General features: G+C 47.8%; 2 protein-coding genes across 3 annotated transcripts; one reads left to right on the top strand and one right to left on the bottom strand.

Moving 5' to 3' along the window:
- Positions 1-128: 128 nt before the first annotated feature.
- On the top strand, positions 129-15,787 carry stil (STIL centriolar assembly protein). 2 transcript variants are annotated; one of them, XM_088349375.1, is made up of 18 exons: positions 129-270; positions 444-696; positions 811-911; positions 1,614-1,721; positions 3,146-3,261; positions 3,338-3,516; positions 6,397-6,623; positions 6,681-6,764; positions 7,472-7,558; positions 7,614-7,764; positions 8,701-8,798; positions 9,317-9,404; positions 9,473-9,727; positions 10,226-10,316; positions 11,654-11,766; positions 11,837-11,940; positions 14,551-14,722; positions 15,457-15,787. In XM_088349375.1, the coding sequence occupies exons 3-18, from the start codon at positions 844-846 to the stop codon at positions 15,727-15,729; spliced, it is 2,214 nt and encodes a 737-aa protein (XP_088205501.1). In that variant the 5' UTR covers positions 129-270; positions 444-696; positions 811-843; the 3' UTR covers positions 15,730-15,787. The 2 variants fall into 2 exon arrangements, with proteins under 2 accessions (XP_088205501.1, XP_088205503.1); XM_088349377.1 differs by having other exon boundaries at positions 444-911; positions 8,704-8,798.
- Positions 15,788-16,115: 328 nt separating this feature from the next.
- fam174c (family with sequence similarity 174 member C) lies at positions 16,116-16,927 on the bottom strand. The gene is made up of 2 exons (XM_088349239.1): positions 16,540-16,927; positions 16,116-16,476 (listed from the first exon to the last, which is right to left on the bottom strand). The coding sequence occupies exons 1-2, from the start codon at positions 16,776-16,778 to the stop codon at positions 16,323-16,325; spliced, it is 393 nt and encodes a 130-aa protein (XP_088205365.1). The 5' UTR covers positions 16,779-16,927; the 3' UTR covers positions 16,116-16,322.
- Positions 16,928-17,003: the final 76 nt, after the last annotated feature.

The raw sequence follows: 17,003 nt of genomic DNA, 5'->3' as shown, positions 1-17,003 counted from the left end.
AAAGCTTACCAAAATAAAAGTGACAAATCACGGGCAGGCATGCACGCCTGCCGCACTGGCCTCAACTCATAAATTACGATTGTTTAATCCATTGCACGTTTGTTTTTTAGGGTTTAAGTTCTTTATGTTTAAAATATGGGCAGTTGCAATTTGGTAGGTGTGCTTTTACTTTTGTGCAATATTAAATGATGCCGGAACATGCAATCACGCATACAGCAATATTTTGATTTTGATGACTTTTTAGGGTGTCGCAGAGGCGCTTTATTAATGGTAGGGAACCTTTAAAGGGTTTTTTTTGTAGAAACCGCCGCTCTGCGCCTTTGTAAACAATTATTTTCAATTATAATACCAGAATGGCTCACATTTGAGTCAATTAAACCATTTTTGACTTTCCTATTCAAAATCAACGTCGCGAATGTTACCAATTGACAATTTACACACAGGGGGCGCTGTGAACTTATGACGGAAGTCACCGGGGCACGCCATTGGTCGGAGCCGCGTCCACAGTGTTTCCTATTGGCCGCTCCTCCTTCCGTTCTGTGAGCCAAGCGCCAGCCCGCGACGACATCAGGACGGCGGCTTCTTCAAATTGTCTTCCGCCGCTGCCGACTTTTTCGCCATTAAAGCGAGAAAAAGAAGACAAAAGTTTCCGAAAGAGCATCGCCGCCCTGCTTGCCTTTGTCAAGGCTCCTACCGGTCCGAGTGCCGAGTCGACTTTCTTGCTAACTTGTTGTTAGCCTCTGCTAGCCTGTTGCGAGCTTCGGCCGTAGCCATTTTGAGCTTTCTATTTCTTTTTTTTTTTCTTGGAAGGGGGAGTCAATTACTTTAAGCGGCCCATCAGCGATGAGCTGCCCGGTCGACCTGCGGGCTCTGCCGGCAGCGTTTTCCGACCACGTCCCGGCTCCGGAAAGGTCAGCCGCATCCACTACTCCTAACACATTCATTCATTCATTGACTATATCTATCTATCCATCTTATCTTTCTCATCTATCTATATCTCTCTCTATCTCCATTTAAATGCATCTATCTATCTCTATCTCCATTTAAATGCGTCTATCTCTATCCATGAAATGAAAATGAAATGATCTGCATTTATTTGGCGCTTTTCAAGTCAATGAAGACTTCCCAAAGCGCTTTACAATGTGCTTCACACTTACCCAGTCACACCAATAGGAAGTCAGCCATGGAAGGCGCCTACCTGTTTATTGGGGGCATTAGGGATTCAGTGTCTTACCCAAGGACACTTCCACATACAACACGGAGGAGTCGGGATTCGAACCTGCGATCTCTTGATCCCAAGACAAGCGCTCTACCTCCTGAGCTAATGCCGTCGCTATCTATTTCTCTATCTTTATCTATCTCCATTTAAATGCATCTCTCTCTCTCTCTCTCTCTCTCTCTCTCTCTCTCTCTCGCTTTTTCTTCTTCTTTCTCTCCTCTGAATTTGGTTATGAAAAAGGTGTATGAACCCTGAATATTGTCATTGCTCTCAAGGTTTTAAAACCTGGTACGCAACCCGATTGTTGATAGCATTCGTTGTCACGTTTGGAGATAACTTTCAAGACAAAAGTGGCAAATGAGTGAGTGATTCTAAGCGGTGTGCCTCCACGTAGGGTTGCCGGAAGGCCCTTGTCGGTGCTGAGCTTCCCCAAATCCAGAAGATGTCTGTGGGACGCTCGCCCGGTAGGAGAGGAGATCAGCATCCATCTCTGCTCTCGCAGGTAATTCCCTGGCCGCTATTCCATTCTTGTATTTATTGTGATTTTATTTTGAGCGCTTACAAGAGCTCGACCTTTCTCCACGGGAACGGACTTTGGTGACCTCGCATTTGGTACCTCAAAATGCCCTAACGCGAATGGAAAATGGAGGAAGAAGGCGGGCAACGTTAACTCAGGCCGGCGCCCATGAATTTTAAATCCGAAATGTGCACACATCTTGATTTTGATACAGTTACCGGGAAGACTGAGCTAAACGTGACCGAAACTGCCCGCAGACTTTGCAGTTACACCAGCCAGACCATTGCACATGTTTTGCGCCATCGGCCTGTTGGGAATTAACTATCAAAATGTACCATTTACCAAATTGTTCAAATGAGTTATCTTGACTCCATTAACCAAACACAACCTACATTCATCCGACAGTTTATGCACGCTCATTTCTTGAGAGAAAAATGACCAGGAAAGCTGACATTTCACACGGGGGCGGATGTTTATTGTTCCTAACAGAAGACCTAAGTGTATCAAGAGGAGACTGCGTTCCCCTCCCAGTTGCCCCGGCTCATTTCTACATTTCACAAACAAAAAAAACGACATCCCATTGGCTATGTGCTATGTGTCATTTATAGTTAACGTTAGCTTTTTCTTATTGGTCTTCCCCTCGTATGAGGGCGTGTCGGCCGGGCTCCGCAATCTTCGCATACCGGCGGCGCCGACGTCTGTCCTTGTGCGTCTGGCCTTCTCGGTCAGCACTCACTGGAATTCTGTTATCAGAAATACGTCCGATGCATTCCATACAGCCTAACCTTCGAATGTACCTTGAATAAAAACAGTCATTGAATATCTACTGCATCAAACTAAGTACATGTCCTTGGTAGTCAATCGTATAATATCCTTTATAGTCGAATGTATAAAAATTTTTAAGACTGAAAAGAGAAAAATAAGATGGAAAGAATGAATAACATTATGACAATAAACACTGGAATATGTACCGAAATAAATGACAAAAAACATTCATAAGTAATCAAACTGCATTTCTTTCATATATTTAGGTATGACGTGATTTGTTGACGTGTTGACCTCTGTTTTAAAATCATTTGAGCTCAGGGGCTACATGGTGGGAAAACTTTCTCACAAGGGCCTAGAGTAGCAGATTAGAGAGAGCGAGAGAGAGAGATGAATACAAAAAGAAAAAACTGAGAGAAAGAGAGGAAGACGATAAGAGATGGAGAGAGAGATGAGGAGAAAGAGAGAAGAGGGCGAGTGATAAAAATAGGTAAGAAACACGTTTTTCTCTTGCACTTCTCTCAACGTTGACTCAAAACCCTAGGCGGGCCCGATCCGACCGGCGGGGCGCATGCTAGACGCCCGGATAGACCAATCGTTGATATGAGCCTTCCCCCAATTTCTCTTTTCTTCTCCTGGTTTAGAAGCCCCCGCCTCTTGCTAAGCGAGAAGGCGCTCCGCCTGGCCCAGCGTCACTTCCGCCAAAGCAAGATGGCCGCCGCCGAATGCTTCTTCTTGGGTTCGGTGGCCGTGGACGCAGGTCAGGACCGGCCCGGGCGCGGCTGGTGCCGACCCCCCCACCCTTTAAATCTGGACTTTTTCTGTGGCGCCCGCAGACGAGGGGGGCATCACGGCGACGCTGGAGCGCTTCGATCCCGGTCGCAAGCGGAAAGAGGATCCGGGCCGCGTTCCCGCCACCGCGCTACCCGGAGACCTGGCTGTTCCTTGTCGGTTCTCCGTCCAGGAGACCTCCCAAGACCACCGATGGGAAGCCGAGATGAAGACTTCCGTGGCTGTAAGTCTCGCCCTCGAGTCGTGAGTTTCCACGTGGGAGCTTTTTCTCTTCCGCGTGCTCAAATCAACATCTGGGTTGCGAGACGAGTTGAGCAGTAATTCAATTGAATCGTTCCTACTTTTAGATGAAAACGGTATTGTGTTGATGGTTTCAAAAAACGATTTGAATCGTGGCCTTGCATGGTCACCAACCTGGTAGTGTGACTAGGAATAGTTTGAAAAGATAAAAGTGAAAGCCTTTTCCTATGTCATCTATAACAAGCGGTGTAGCGGGTAAGAAGTGCCGCAATCGGGGTTCTAATCCCGTGCCTTCAAACGTTGTCGAGCCATATTTTTCGACCGAGATATCGTTGCTCAAATACGCTACCGTAGCGCGGGCTGGAGAGGGATGGGCTCCACCGGGCTGTACTTGCCCAAGACACGCCACAGGAAATGCTGCCCCGACCGCGCCTACAGCCACCCGCCGACCCAAATACCGTAGAACCTTGTCTATAACGCGCACCCAAACTTTGAGGCCTTTTCTGGGTAACAAAAGTGTTCATTATACACAAATATGGTCATTCAAATCGAACGATTCAAACATTAATTTAAGATAAATAAAAGGGAAAACACTGAAAATTGCATACAATTCTGATTATAAATGCAGTTGCGCATTTAAAACGGGGTGTTGCAAAAGTCTTGGGCGCGTTTGAAGTCCCCGTATCTCCTTAGCTATGAATGGTAGTACGATAAAAGTCTTGCCATGTTAAAGCTTACTACATAAAGTTCTTTGAAAGGCGGTTTCTTTATTATTTACATTTTTTTTTCAGACCCGTTAACCCCTTAACATCCCATTAACCCCGGGCTTTTGATCAACAAATTGGTGTTTGTACGATGTCACCAGTCACTGAAATGGGTCAAGTGCAAACTCTTACCATGCAAGATAGGAGGACCGTTTCAAAACGGACGTATCACAGGAACATCAGCATCACTCTCAAACAAGATACCCCAAAACTATAAAGCCGAGGTAACTCGCCATGACTTCCCCTGGGCCGTCATCAAATTTGTGGAATGTTCGCAAAAATGGCCGTGTTACATCCAGGGCATCCATTATCTGCATCGCTTATCATCAGTAGGGTTGCGGGGTTGCTGGAGCCCATCCCAGCTATCGTTTGACCTCTCAATCGACTTCTCTCTCTGCCAATAGCCTGCTTTTTTTTTACAGTCCACAGTCCGCAATAGCCTATACGGGCCTGTTCGTTAAAAGGGACATCGCCCTCCTGTTCCTCCAAATATCTTCAGCCTGTCGTCACCAAGTGGAATGACGTTTGACACATTTGTTAGCCAATGAAATCCCCAACATCATTTTATGCCCTTTTCCAGGGGTGTCTTCAAATTCGAGCATAGAGAAAGGCAATCCGCAATTCACTTTTACGCTCCATTATTGCACGAAAGTGTGCACAATCATTGAAGTGACTTCTAGATAGAGAGGTCAAACATTTACAACTCTTTTACAATGTCTACAAAATTGACCCGAGTAAAATACACATTTCAGCTCGGTGGCCTTGGGGGTATGGCGTCCGCCCCGAGACCGGAAGGTTGTGGATCAAGCCTCGGCCGAGTCATACCTAAGACTTAAACATTGGTACCCGTTGCCTCCCTGCTTGGCGTTTAGCATTAGGGGTTGGAATTTGGGGGTTTGGTCACTTAATGACTCCCAACACCTCAGTTGGGTTGAGCGAGGGGGCTGGGAATCCCCTCTTCTGAATCAATCTCCCAAAAAGAGTCAGAAATGACTCTAGCCACCTCCCACTAGGGGGAGTTGGCTGTGGTATATATATATATATATATATATATATATATATATATAATAAAATACACATTTGCAAAGGTTTTAGTGTTATCCACTTTTGGAAATGCCTAAACCTCCCCTTAGAAAAATATGTAAACTATGTTTAGTTTCTCAGATTGTGATCAAATTGGGTCAGGTAAGATTTCATGCTATTGTCGCGCCAGCAAAGATGCCCATGCGACACTCGTCTGCAGGCATTTGATTGCCAAAAAACAAGGACTTCTGTTTCTGTTTGTTCCGACGCACATGACTCCGTATTGGTAGCACTTGCTGTGATGATTTCAGTTTGGGACAAAAGTTCTCCAAAGGGTTCAAGAAGAGCATTCAATTGACTTACATCTGATTTGAGGCCAATTTGATAGGAACGGCAAGAGGATAATGCGGAAAAGGCAACGCAATGTCGGCACTCCTTTGGCAAGAATTGGATTATGACGCGTGTGTGGTGTGACCGATGCCGCTCGGATCTTTCAACATTCGAGTTTGCCCCCTGAACTATTTGACCACTAGATGACACTGTGTTGTCTGGAACGAGCGAGGGCACAGCGTGGCAGAATGGCGGACAAACGTGGCCCCGATCGAAGCGAGGATTCCGTGGCGAAATACTCATTTCTTGATATATTTTTTTCTTATATGAGTGAAATGATCTGCATTTCTAGAGCGCTTTTCAAGTCAATGAAGACTTCCCAAAGCGCTTTACAATAGCGGCCATGCAGCCATGTAAGGCGCTAACCTGCGTATTGGGGGTATTAGGGGTTCAGTGTCTTACCCAAGGACACTTCCACATGTAACACGGAGGAGCCGGGATTCAAAGTGCCATCTCTTGATCCCAAGACGAGCGCTCGACCTCCCGAGCCACTGCCGCCCCATAAAATATCCATAAAAATGAACGTCGGTATGACGGGTTGTCTTTTTGCCTGGCATTCGAATCAATTTAGTTTGTTCCTTTTTAGGAGGCACCAAATACGACACACTGTCCTTTTAAGTTTGTCAGATATTCAATATCAAAATGTGCCTCCAACAGTTTAAGGCAGACTTTTCCCAACTCTTTAGGAATTGCAGGCGTCCGTGAGTGGCCGGCAGCCGCTGGATCTGTGCCAGCTGATGAAGGTGAAGGCCCTGGTGAGCTGCCCGCCAGAGAGCGACGGCGCCACTTTGGGGCTGGCGTGGCGCTCCGTCTGGCCGTCCGAGCGCCTGGACGTCCGGCCCTTGCGCCCCGTGCCCGTCATCCCCACCGCGCTACTGAGGAGCCTGAGCGGCCCGGGCGCCCGTCGCCGAGGGTAAGGGACGGCCGTCGCCCGCTGCCATCGTGCCCGTCTAAGGAGGCGTGTGCGCAGGTTCCTCACCATGGACCGGAGCCGCAAGTTGCTGCTGCTGCTGGAGTCGGATCCCAAAGCCTGCAAACTGCCGCTGCTTGGCGTGTAAGTGGCGCGCGCCGCTCACCTCCTTTCCCTCGAGACCACCGCTGTCAAACGGGCATTGAATCCGGCCCGCCAAACAAAACTCGGAGAAGCGCAAGAGCAAAACCAGCTGCGGCTTGAAATATATCAACTTGATGATAGATAGATACTTTATTCATCCCCGAAAGGAAATTCACAAATTGCCAAAGAACAAAGACATTGTACTTGTATTTCTTTTTCTCTCTCGCTTTTATTTACACCCCTTTTCTCTTTATCTGTCACCTTCACTCAGTGTCTCTTTTTCTCTTCCTTTGTTGCTCTTTTTCTTTCTCTCTCTGTGTCTTTTAACGTCTCGCTCTAACTTCCTTTTTTCCTTTTCTCGTTCTCTCTTCATACCCTTTGCGCTTTCTTTTCTCTCCTTCTGTCTTTCTATTTCTTTGGATTTCTTTCTCCCTCTCCCTTTCTTTTCCCTCTTTTGTTTCTCACACTCTCTCCCTCTTTCTTTGTCTCTCCCTCTTTCTCTTTTATTTATCTTTTTCTTTCTCTTTAATCTACTAGTTTGCCCCCGACAGAATGTTTGTTATATCGTGTGGCCCCCCCAGTTCAAATGAGTTGGACACCCCTCTTCTAGACAGAATCGCTTTCAATGATATTGATTTAGTTTAGAATCCCGTACCTTTTGAGAAAACATCCGAAGGCGGAGCTTGTGTGTTTCTGCCGGCCTACAGCTGGCTGAGCGGCCTGTTCCAGGCGTGGAACCCTCGGGTGTGCGCGTGGTGTCTCCGCTTCCTCTACGGCTCCGCCCTTCAAGACAGGTAGGTGGCGTAGCCGGCGCGACCCGCCCACGCCACGTTTTTTCCTTCTCTTTAGGGTCCTGTCGGAGGACGGCGCTTTCCTCCTGCTGCTTTTCAGCCCGGGACGCTCCGGCCCCGCCTTCTTCCAGTGTCGCCGTCCGACGCCGTCGTCCGACCACCCGGACTGCCGAGTGCTGAGCTCCGAGCGGTGCGTGACGCTCTTCCAGGTGAGCGCCGCCCTCCCCCCAAACAAACGATACGGAGACTTTCGGAGCAGACTGTATATGCCTCGCCCCAAAACTATGCGCAAAAGCGCAGAGAAGTCTGACGTCGTTGATATTCGTCAGGGTTCAAACAGGGTTCTCATTCGTCTAAGAGACGATCAGCTTTCTTATACCCTCCGGAGCAGAAACATCCCGTCAGCCGTATCACGTGTTGTTTTTCTCTTACTGGCCGCATGCTTCCAAGAATTGACCCATCTCGGCCAATACCGTTTTGCAATCGTCCACATGTTTCTCATCAGAAGTCGCCGTGGCCCAGCCAACTTCCTGTCGGCTTCGCAAGCTGTTCCAAAACAAGGCGAGAAAAAAGCCTGGAATTTCCTGTCTAAATAAATGTGTCCTCATTCTGTCGATAAGCTCCGCTCTCACTACTCTGCCACAAGACCCATCACGACTTCCGCTCATACGATACCGTTTGCCTTTCAAATCGAACACGGTTTCTATTTCTTCTCTTCCGCCGTCTGCTCGAAAGTGGGCGAAGGCGCACCGAAATGAAACGACTTGGATAAAATACCATCTACCTTTCAAATCGGTGTTTTTTAAATCGGTCTCTCTTGCTCTCACTCTCAGCGGGTAGTAAGCCTTCAAGCTCGAAGGCCACCGACTCAAAAACATCGACTGTTGACCTTTTCAAATCTATTCTATTTGTTCTTTGTTTCTCTGACTCTCCCTCTCTCTGTCTCTCTTGCTCACTGCTGATCTTTTTGTCTTTCTCTGTCTTTCCCTCTTTCTGTCTCTGTCAGTAAATCGTCAGCTCCGCTCTGGCAAAAGTCGTCATAAACAAAAAAAACTTTGCGGATCGTCACTTTCGGTGTGGTTCCGGTCCCCGTGAATTGCCAAAACCCAGGGATCTCTGTACCGTCATTAACGATTGGTCGTCAGCAGGGGGCGTCGGCGGAAGGCCGGAGTCTGGAGTTCCAGCTGGTCCCGGACGCCAAGATGCGGCCGGTCTTTCAAGAGGCTGGAACCTTCTTTACCAGGTGAGATGGTCCGCTCGCAGACACCCGGCATAAATGCCGAAATCCTTGAAAATGCTTGAATTTTACTGTTGTTTTTCCAAGTCAGGAAAAGTTGGGGTCAAGTGCTTGAAAAGGCTTGAATTCTGTACAAGGTGCTTGAAAATGATTCCCATCGCCAGGTTTTCCAACAGTCCCGATAGACCGAGCTTTAAAATGAAGAAAAATTCGAAAGTGTGAAAAGGAAGCAGACAGTAGCTCCAGTCATCATTATTGAGTAGTCACGCGAAGCGATACTGCCCCCTTCTGTCGAATCCAAGAGGACAAAATGACAATAATCCTAATGCCAAGCGACCAAACAACACCTTTGGCGCCGCTTTCCTCCAAAAATTGCTCCGGTGTACACCTGACGCCAGGGGCTACTGGGTGTGGGCGGGGCTTTCGTGTCACCTTGTTGCGGTGAGCTCCGCCCCACGGCGAGGGAGGACGTCGATTGGCCCCTTTTTTTCTCCTTTGAAAAACACCTGATTTTTTTCTTTCAGCGCGGCGACGCCCACCGGCGAGAGGGATTCCGGGTTGGAGGACGACGATTGGTCGCCGCGCCCTTCGCCTCGTCCCAGCGCTCAGCACGTGAGCGACCTCATCCGAGTCCCGCCGGCTCGCCGCTCGATCGACCCCCGCCTAATTTTTTTCCTCAGGCTCCCCGCGTCGAGCCGGCGGTCCCGGAACTTTCACTGCTGATGACGGACTCCGCCCCCGGGCGCCGATCGGACGGCGGCCGACCCGCGCCCCCGCTCCTCCACAGCACGCCCGACCCCGACCCGCCTCACCGGCCCGCCCGCCCTCCCCGTGTTTGTCCGGCCGCTTCCCCGGGTTCTATTCCCGCCTCGGAAGAGTGCCACTCCCAGCAGTTCCGCCTCCAACGTGAGCAGCTCCGCCTGCTGCAGGCTCAGGTGAGAAGACCGAGCAGGTTCTGGACTTGGCAAACGCCAGGACAGAATTTTGCGTCAAGCGTGCGGGCCGGGGTCCGATAAGGGTTGGAATCCGGCCCACGAGACGACGCCGAGCGAATCGCAAGAGAAAAATGAGCTGCGCTTCTAAATACGCCATTTGGTGTCACACGCCCGGTGCCGCTTGCTGAGCAACTGAAGCTGGATTTCTTTCTCTCTATTTTCTCTTTCTATCTTTTCTATCCCTTTTTTCTCACTGTTACTTTTTCTTTTTTTTCTTCATTCCGTTCCCTCTTTCTCTCTTTTTTTTTCCATCTTGCTCCTTTTTTTCTCTCTCGCTCACTCGCTTTCTTTCGTTTTCTTTTACTTTTTTTTTTCTTGTCGTGGGTCCTTCTTCCTGTGGGCCAAAAGGAGGGGTCCTTGGCGCGCCAATCCCCGGTCAGCACTATTTTATGAGTACCGGATTGGATTACAATTGTAAACAAATATTTTTGGGCCCAGGTCAAGATGCTGCTGGAGGCCCAGGTTTCCCAGGTGGCCCCGCCCACTCCCAAGCCCAACTGTACCAGCAACAGTGTCGCCGTGGCAACTGGTGAGACAAACGATCCGAACCGAATAAAATGTAACGCTTTATCAAGTTGGAAACGGGACCCCCTACTTTCTATTCTTGGAACTATTTTTAAATACGGCGGCCCTTCAATACCACATTCCAACTCTACACCGTAGAATTTCTGGTATCAAATTTTACTCCTTGTATCCTGAATACATTTCCCCCATAAGAAATAACTGGAAAGCAATGAATCTGTTCCCCAAATCTTCCAAGTTACCCTTAAAAGTTTTCTAAAAGGCATCCTCTAAAAACATCTTCAAAAAGCCATTGAACATCCAAATCATGTCACAGGATAAATATCGTTTTTGCTTTCATTTTTTACCTACTTTGTTCCTTTTTTCTCTTGTCACATTCTTTCTTCCTGTCTGTTTTATCTTTTCTTCCAGTCTTCTTTTTATTTTACAATCTTCCTTTCTTCTCTTTCTTGCTTCTTTCTTTTTTCTATTTTATTCCCTGTCTTTTTTTCTGTCTTACCCTCTATTTTATCTTCTCTTCCATTCTTTTTTACCTTCTTTTTTGCATTCTTCCCTTCCTTCTGTCTGTTAGTTTTTCATTCCTTTCATTTGTTCCCTTCTTTCTTTCCTTCTTTCCTTTTGTCTTTGTTACATTCTTTCTTCCTTTTAATCATTCTTTCCATCTTAAAGGGACAGTGTGTAACAATCAGTGCCTCTTAGCGGTACTAAAAAGTTTTTATTTAGTAAAAAAAAACAACAACATTGATTTGAACATTAGGCCAAAGACCGTGAGCTATTATATTAATTTTTATAAAAAGTCATAGGCCTATAAATTTGTTTTACGTCGTGGAATCCCTACCTAGAAGTCGCTGCCATGTCTTTCCGGTATCTTGCCGCGACACTGCGTTCTCGCCACTGGTTTACGCTGGCGTTAGACCATGCACTGCCATCTAGTGGTCAAATATTTCAAACTTTTCCTAGACTTCTTCTTTGAACGGTACTGGAGAAATTGCTTCTAAAAAGTCTTTAAAAAGGGCCTGAAATAGGCTGTGACAAAGGTGCACAAACCGGTTGTGGCTTGGATTTGAAATGGTTGGCATTAGCTCAGGAGCTCGTCTCAGGATCAAGAGGTCGCAGGTTTGATTCCCGGCCCCTCCGTGTTCCATGTCAAAGTGTCATTGGGCAATACACTGAATCCTTAATGCCCCAATAAGCAGGTAGGCGCCTTGCATGGCTGCTATTGGTGTGCGAGTGTGTGTGAAGCACACCGTCAAGCGCTTGGGGAGCTCTTGGACTTGAAAAGCGCTAGAGAAATGCAGACATTTACCATTGAAATGTTTTTTTTGTATTTTCCCTGCCCACCAGGTGCCAGTCTCCTTTGCGACCTTGGTCCTCGGCCCCCGGGAGAAGTCCCTCGCCCTGCCGCCTTGCCTATCCGGGACGCCGCGGAGGAGGAGCCAGTCTTTCAGGACGACCGCGTAAAAACCCTCGGACCTTTCTTCAGCATGCGGAAGAAGTGGTCTGATTCGCCTCTCTCGGTTTGCACAGGGTGGGAAGCGGCCCGGCTGGCGTAGCCCCCTACTGGCGGGGGGCCCTCCGTTCCTGAGGGGGGGCCATCTCGGGGGGCCATCGGCCTCTGCGCCGCGACAAAGGTACGGGTCCGCCTCACCCCGTTCACGGGGAGCCGTCTTTCCAAGTGTACAAAGAAATGAATACCAACCGGCCACAATTTCGGAATCCATATTGCCACGTGACGGAGCGCGATTGTGTCATCGCGACCCTCTCAAAGCTCCCCAGAAGAGGGCGCTGTTTCCTTCACTTGAACCCAATTAACAATATGCTCCAATTCACCATAAAAGCCCAAAGGGAATGGAATGTTTTTCTTAGACTATGGAGTATATGGAGACTTTTGGTCTCTTTTGAAGGGGAAAACGCTCAAACTGGAATCACTACAAACATTGAGTCAACGGAGTCGGAACACACAGAAATAGAAGCTTTTTATTCTGCCCTGAACAATCGCATGCTTGCGGATGAGCCGGGAAACGGCTGGGACGATAGCACGAAGCCTAACCTGGTCCCAGGTCAAATTTGATCACCGTCTGAAAAACCAAACGATTGTATTTCACACCATTTTCCAAGAATATGTCTTAGGCCTTTTCATTCGGAGACTCCAAAAGAACCGGTGACTGGTGACGCTTCTTTGCTTCCCGACCGTCTAACGGCCCTGTCGCCGGTATTGGCAGAACTAGAGAACAATATTATAAATACAATTATAGTTTCAAATGAATTTGGCTTCATTAATGATTGAAATGCTTTTAGATACCGGAATTTGTATGTGTCTGATGTGTGTTTTCCAGCTTCATTTCTTGTCTATGATCACCCCTAAAAACTTCATTTTTGATACAACACCATCCATTTTGACCTCTAAACTTGATTTGCTCTGCGATGACCAAAGAAAATGACTTTGGTTTTATTTAAATTTAAAAATCATTTATTGATATCCATCCATACTTTTAGGTTAATTCATTCAGGATAAATACAGGTTACCAAATCAATATAGTTATCATTTGAATAGAAAATGTTCGTGTCGTCTGCAAATGACTAATTTTAATAGTTTTGAAACATTAAAAATATCGTTAATACATAGATTAAAATAACTTTGGGCCCAGGATAGTACCCTGCGGTACTCCACAACAGATATCCAGGTATTCAGATGACAACCCTCCCATTTTCACGTATTACTTCCTCCCTGTCAAATCCGTTGCAAAGCCACGCCCCTGATGCCATATCTTTACAGATTTTTCAATAGTATATTAAGATTAATGATATCAAATGCTTTTTTTAGGTCAATAAATACCCGGACTGCGTATTAACCCTTGAATGCAGAAGTAGGATCTAAAATGACCTCATGGGTTGTTGTTTTTCAAAATCTTTAAAGATGAAAAAAGTTGTAATATTGTCCTATTCCACTCCTAAAACGTGTCTATGCCGCGAGTAGCGTTTTCATGTGTTTCCCCACTTATTTTTCTCCCAACTCATGGAAAAGTCTATGTACTGGTCGGCCGTGTATCTAGGGTCGAGTACTCGCTAACAAAGTAGAAGAAAAAATGCGTTATCTTTTAAAATGGAACGCTGGTCTGAAAAATGGCCATAAGTGGCGCCGCATGCCCTTTGACTGAAACGGGTCGAAAGTGCACACTCTTCAAATTCAAAATACGACCCTTTCAAAACACACTCGTCACCGAAAATCGCCAACCGTCTCCGACAAGATACCCCAAAACGATAAAGCCGGCGTAGCTCACCCAAAAAGCGACATAGTATTCCGCTCGTGATACAATTCTGTGTGGTTACGTCCACGACATTCCGGCGAATCCGACCCTGTCCTATATCATCACACCGCAACTCCCGCAGATGAATAGAAATCTGCATCGATAGACGTTTGTCCACTTTTGAAAACGAGCAGACCCTTGAAATGATTCCCAATATGGCCGTTAGCTTCCGACCTTAGGCCCGACAGCGCTCTCGGCCTTTAGCTGAGATTTTTTTCACGGTCCGCATTAGCCTATATAAAGGGAGCTTACCTCCTTTATCTCCAAATATCTTCAGCCTGTAGCGACCGATTCGAACGATGGCTGACACATTGGTTAGCCCGTGAAATCCCCGCCATAAATATATGCACATCTACAACGGGTATTCAAATCGGAGCCGAAATCGAACACACGTGACGCACCTCGCACGCAAGTGTGCACGAAAAGGGATAGGTGTGTGAAAAGAGAGTCAAACATTTACAACTCTTTGGCAATGTCTAAAAGAGGGGCCAAAGTACAATACAAATTAGCCGTCAATGAGTGTAGTAAAGTAGTACTTTGGAAAATGCCTTTGTATACCCTGCGTCAGACACAAAAGTTGAGTTTTTCTGATCCAATTTGACCGGGGAGCAGGTAAGGCTCCATGCTGTTGTCTCATCCGTTCAGGCCAGAATAAAAAGCTTCCATTTGTGCATGTTCCGACCCGGATGTCGTTGAGCGTTCCCCGCTCGAGAGACCAAAACCGTCCAGACTCTCCAATCGGTTCAAGAAGATCATCCTATCGCCGTTGGGTACGTCTCGCGTTTGAGGCCGATTGGACAGGAACGGTAAATCCTTGAGTTTGAGACCCAAGCCCATTTTTAAACTATGGTCGGACGGCTCCTTTGTAGTCGCCGTGACGAAGGTTGTCGTGTCCTTCTCGGCGGATGTATCAAACGTCTGATTGGATTTCAGTCCGTGCGGAAGCCCGACCCCCCCTTGTGGCCCGGACCCCGACGGGACCGCCATCTGCCTGCGGTACCGGGAGCCGGCGCCGCTAGGCCCCGACCCCTACACTCGGTCGCCTAGCAACATGTCGGTGGCCACCGTTGCCTACATGCAGCGCTACAGTCTCCTGCCCGCACAGGTGAGCCCTGGAAAATGAAGCCCCGCCCCACCCGCGCGGCGACTGAAATCCTTGAAAAGGCTTGAATTAGAGATGAAGTGTTTTTAAATGCTTGAGATTGTTGCCATATTTTTTGGGTGGTGTGTTCAAATAAGAATTTTAAAGTTGTGCTTCCAAATGGGGTTGAGGCTAGAGTTAGTTTTGGAGAGGACGTCGTTGGGCGGCGCCCCAAAATATACGCAGAGACGGAGATATGGCGAAAACATCCGTTCAGCAACATTCATTCAAGCCGCGTTTCTCGTTTGTCTTCTCATGTTGGCATTTATAGTGTGTTCAAAAAGATGGTCTGATGTTTTTTTCTGGCCCCGACTTGCTCAGTCAATATCTTGTGACTTATCTCCTGACTCCCGCCAGATGTCTTGACACAACGGGCTACTGTCAGCTCGAAGGCTGCCGACTTAGTCAATCCACAACATTAGAAACTTAAGGTATTGGGGTATTCAACTGTATTTAGGGTTCTGAAATAAGGTTGGGGCTAGAGTTTCACTTAGAATTAGGTGTAGGTCTCGAAACTAGGGTTGGAGCCTGATTTTAGGGTGCCGAAATTAGGTTGGGGATGGACTCGGGGTTTGAAACTCGGGTTCTGGCTCCCGTTCTTTTGATCTTTTTCTGGTACCGAAGGAATCGTCTGTGAATGTTCTTAAAAAGTGCTCGAGTTTGGCTCCATTTTAAGACCTTACCTCCGCCTCGCGCAGGGCCCGGCCAGTCCCTGGGGGCCACCGCCTTCTGACAAAATGGCCGCCGGGGGCGGCCATGACCTCTTCCCGCCGAGACCCGGTACGCCGGCGCCGCTCGTCGACGAGGCGGGCGCCGTCGATGAAGTGAGCCACGCCCCCCTGCCCCAGAGGCAGCTCGTCAGGGAGCTCGAGCTCAAGCTAGCGCTCGTGGCCAGAAAAATGGCCGCCGGCAGCGAGGGCAACATTCTGGACATGAGTCGCGTTCGCAAGCTGCCCAAACTTTTCTCTTAAATGTGAACTAAGTCGATGTCGTTGCTTGTTTTTCAATAAAGAGTTTTCCATTTTTCGACCCGCGTGTTACGAGAAAATCTTTGGCATTCTCGTTTCCTATACTTTATGAGATCCTCGAACGTCACACGGTGAAAAATGGGTGTTGATAAGATTTTGTCTGTAGAGTCAGGTCGGGCATGTTAGTTGAATTTTCCCCTAAAATATATATATATATGGTGTGGCTCTCTTCCTATGGAAAAGCCCATAAAGTCTTATTTTTTTTCATGTTGTTTTACCTTTTTGTTTAAAATTGTATTTCCTTGTCTTTTTTTTCTTTCTTTTCCTGCCTTTTTTCTGTCCTTAGCAACAGAAAGAAATGCAAGCGAAGGCAAAAGAAGAGTCACGAATACAACAAACGCCTTTTATTTTTTGTTGGTCCAATCGACATTCGATCGCCCCCCAAAAAAAAACACTAAATCCGCCTCGGAATGATAACAATTCTAACCGAACGTGAATTAACGTTTAATTCGGATGAAAAAAAAAATCATTTAAATAATGGAAAGAAAAGGGGCTCTTTGGTTCATCCTCACGGCAGTTCAAGGGTCACGCCCACGTCACGACGTGACGTCATTCCTCCGTAGGGCGCGCGCTTCGTAGAGGGTGTCATCGTCGTCGTCATCACTCCGCGCCGCCGTCAGCTCCAACGTGTCTTCGGAGGGCGACAAAATGGCGTACTTCTTCTTCCTCCTATGGGGGGCTTTCTTGACGCTGCACGCACGCGCACCACACAGTCAGGACAATGCCAAGCGGACGTGACGTCACGAGACTCACCGCACGGCTCGGACCAGGAAGTAAAGCAGCCCGACGGCAGTGATGACCAGCAAAACATAAAAGGCGCGTCGCACCATGGAAGAGTCCAGATCCAAAGCGGAACTTCCGGTGCCGCCGGACGACGCACTTCCGCTCCAGTCGCTACCGTTGCTTCTGCCGCCCGAACTTTCGCCCGCGGCCGCCAAAGTCGGCCGAAGAAAGACGACGAGGAAAGTCGTCAAAAAGGCGGACGTCGCCATCGAAGGAAATATCGCTCAAGTAGCGCAAAAAAAAAAAAAAAAAGGCCGAGCGTTTCTCTCTTTCTCGCCTTCTCGCTTTGTTGACAAAAGTACTCGCCGACCAGGAAGTGTGGTGACGTCGTCGGGGATGTGTTCTTCGAGAACGAAAAGGTTCGACGGGCTCGCCCTTTCAAGCGACGGGAGCCGGCTCTTTTTTCCGGGGATTGCCCCAGATGCCATTGTTTC

The sequence above is a fragment of the Urocampus carinirostris genome, chromosome 12, assembly GCF_059441175.1.
Source record: "Urocampus carinirostris isolate Australia breed hairy pipefish chromosome 12, RoL_Ucar_1.0, whole genome shotgun sequence".
In the NCBI taxonomy this organism is placed as follows: domain Eukaryota; kingdom Metazoa; phylum Chordata; class Actinopteri; order Syngnathiformes; family Syngnathidae; genus Urocampus; species Urocampus carinirostris.
Note: the sequence above shows the minus strand (reverse complement) of the source record. Positions and strands in the feature narration are given on the sequence as shown.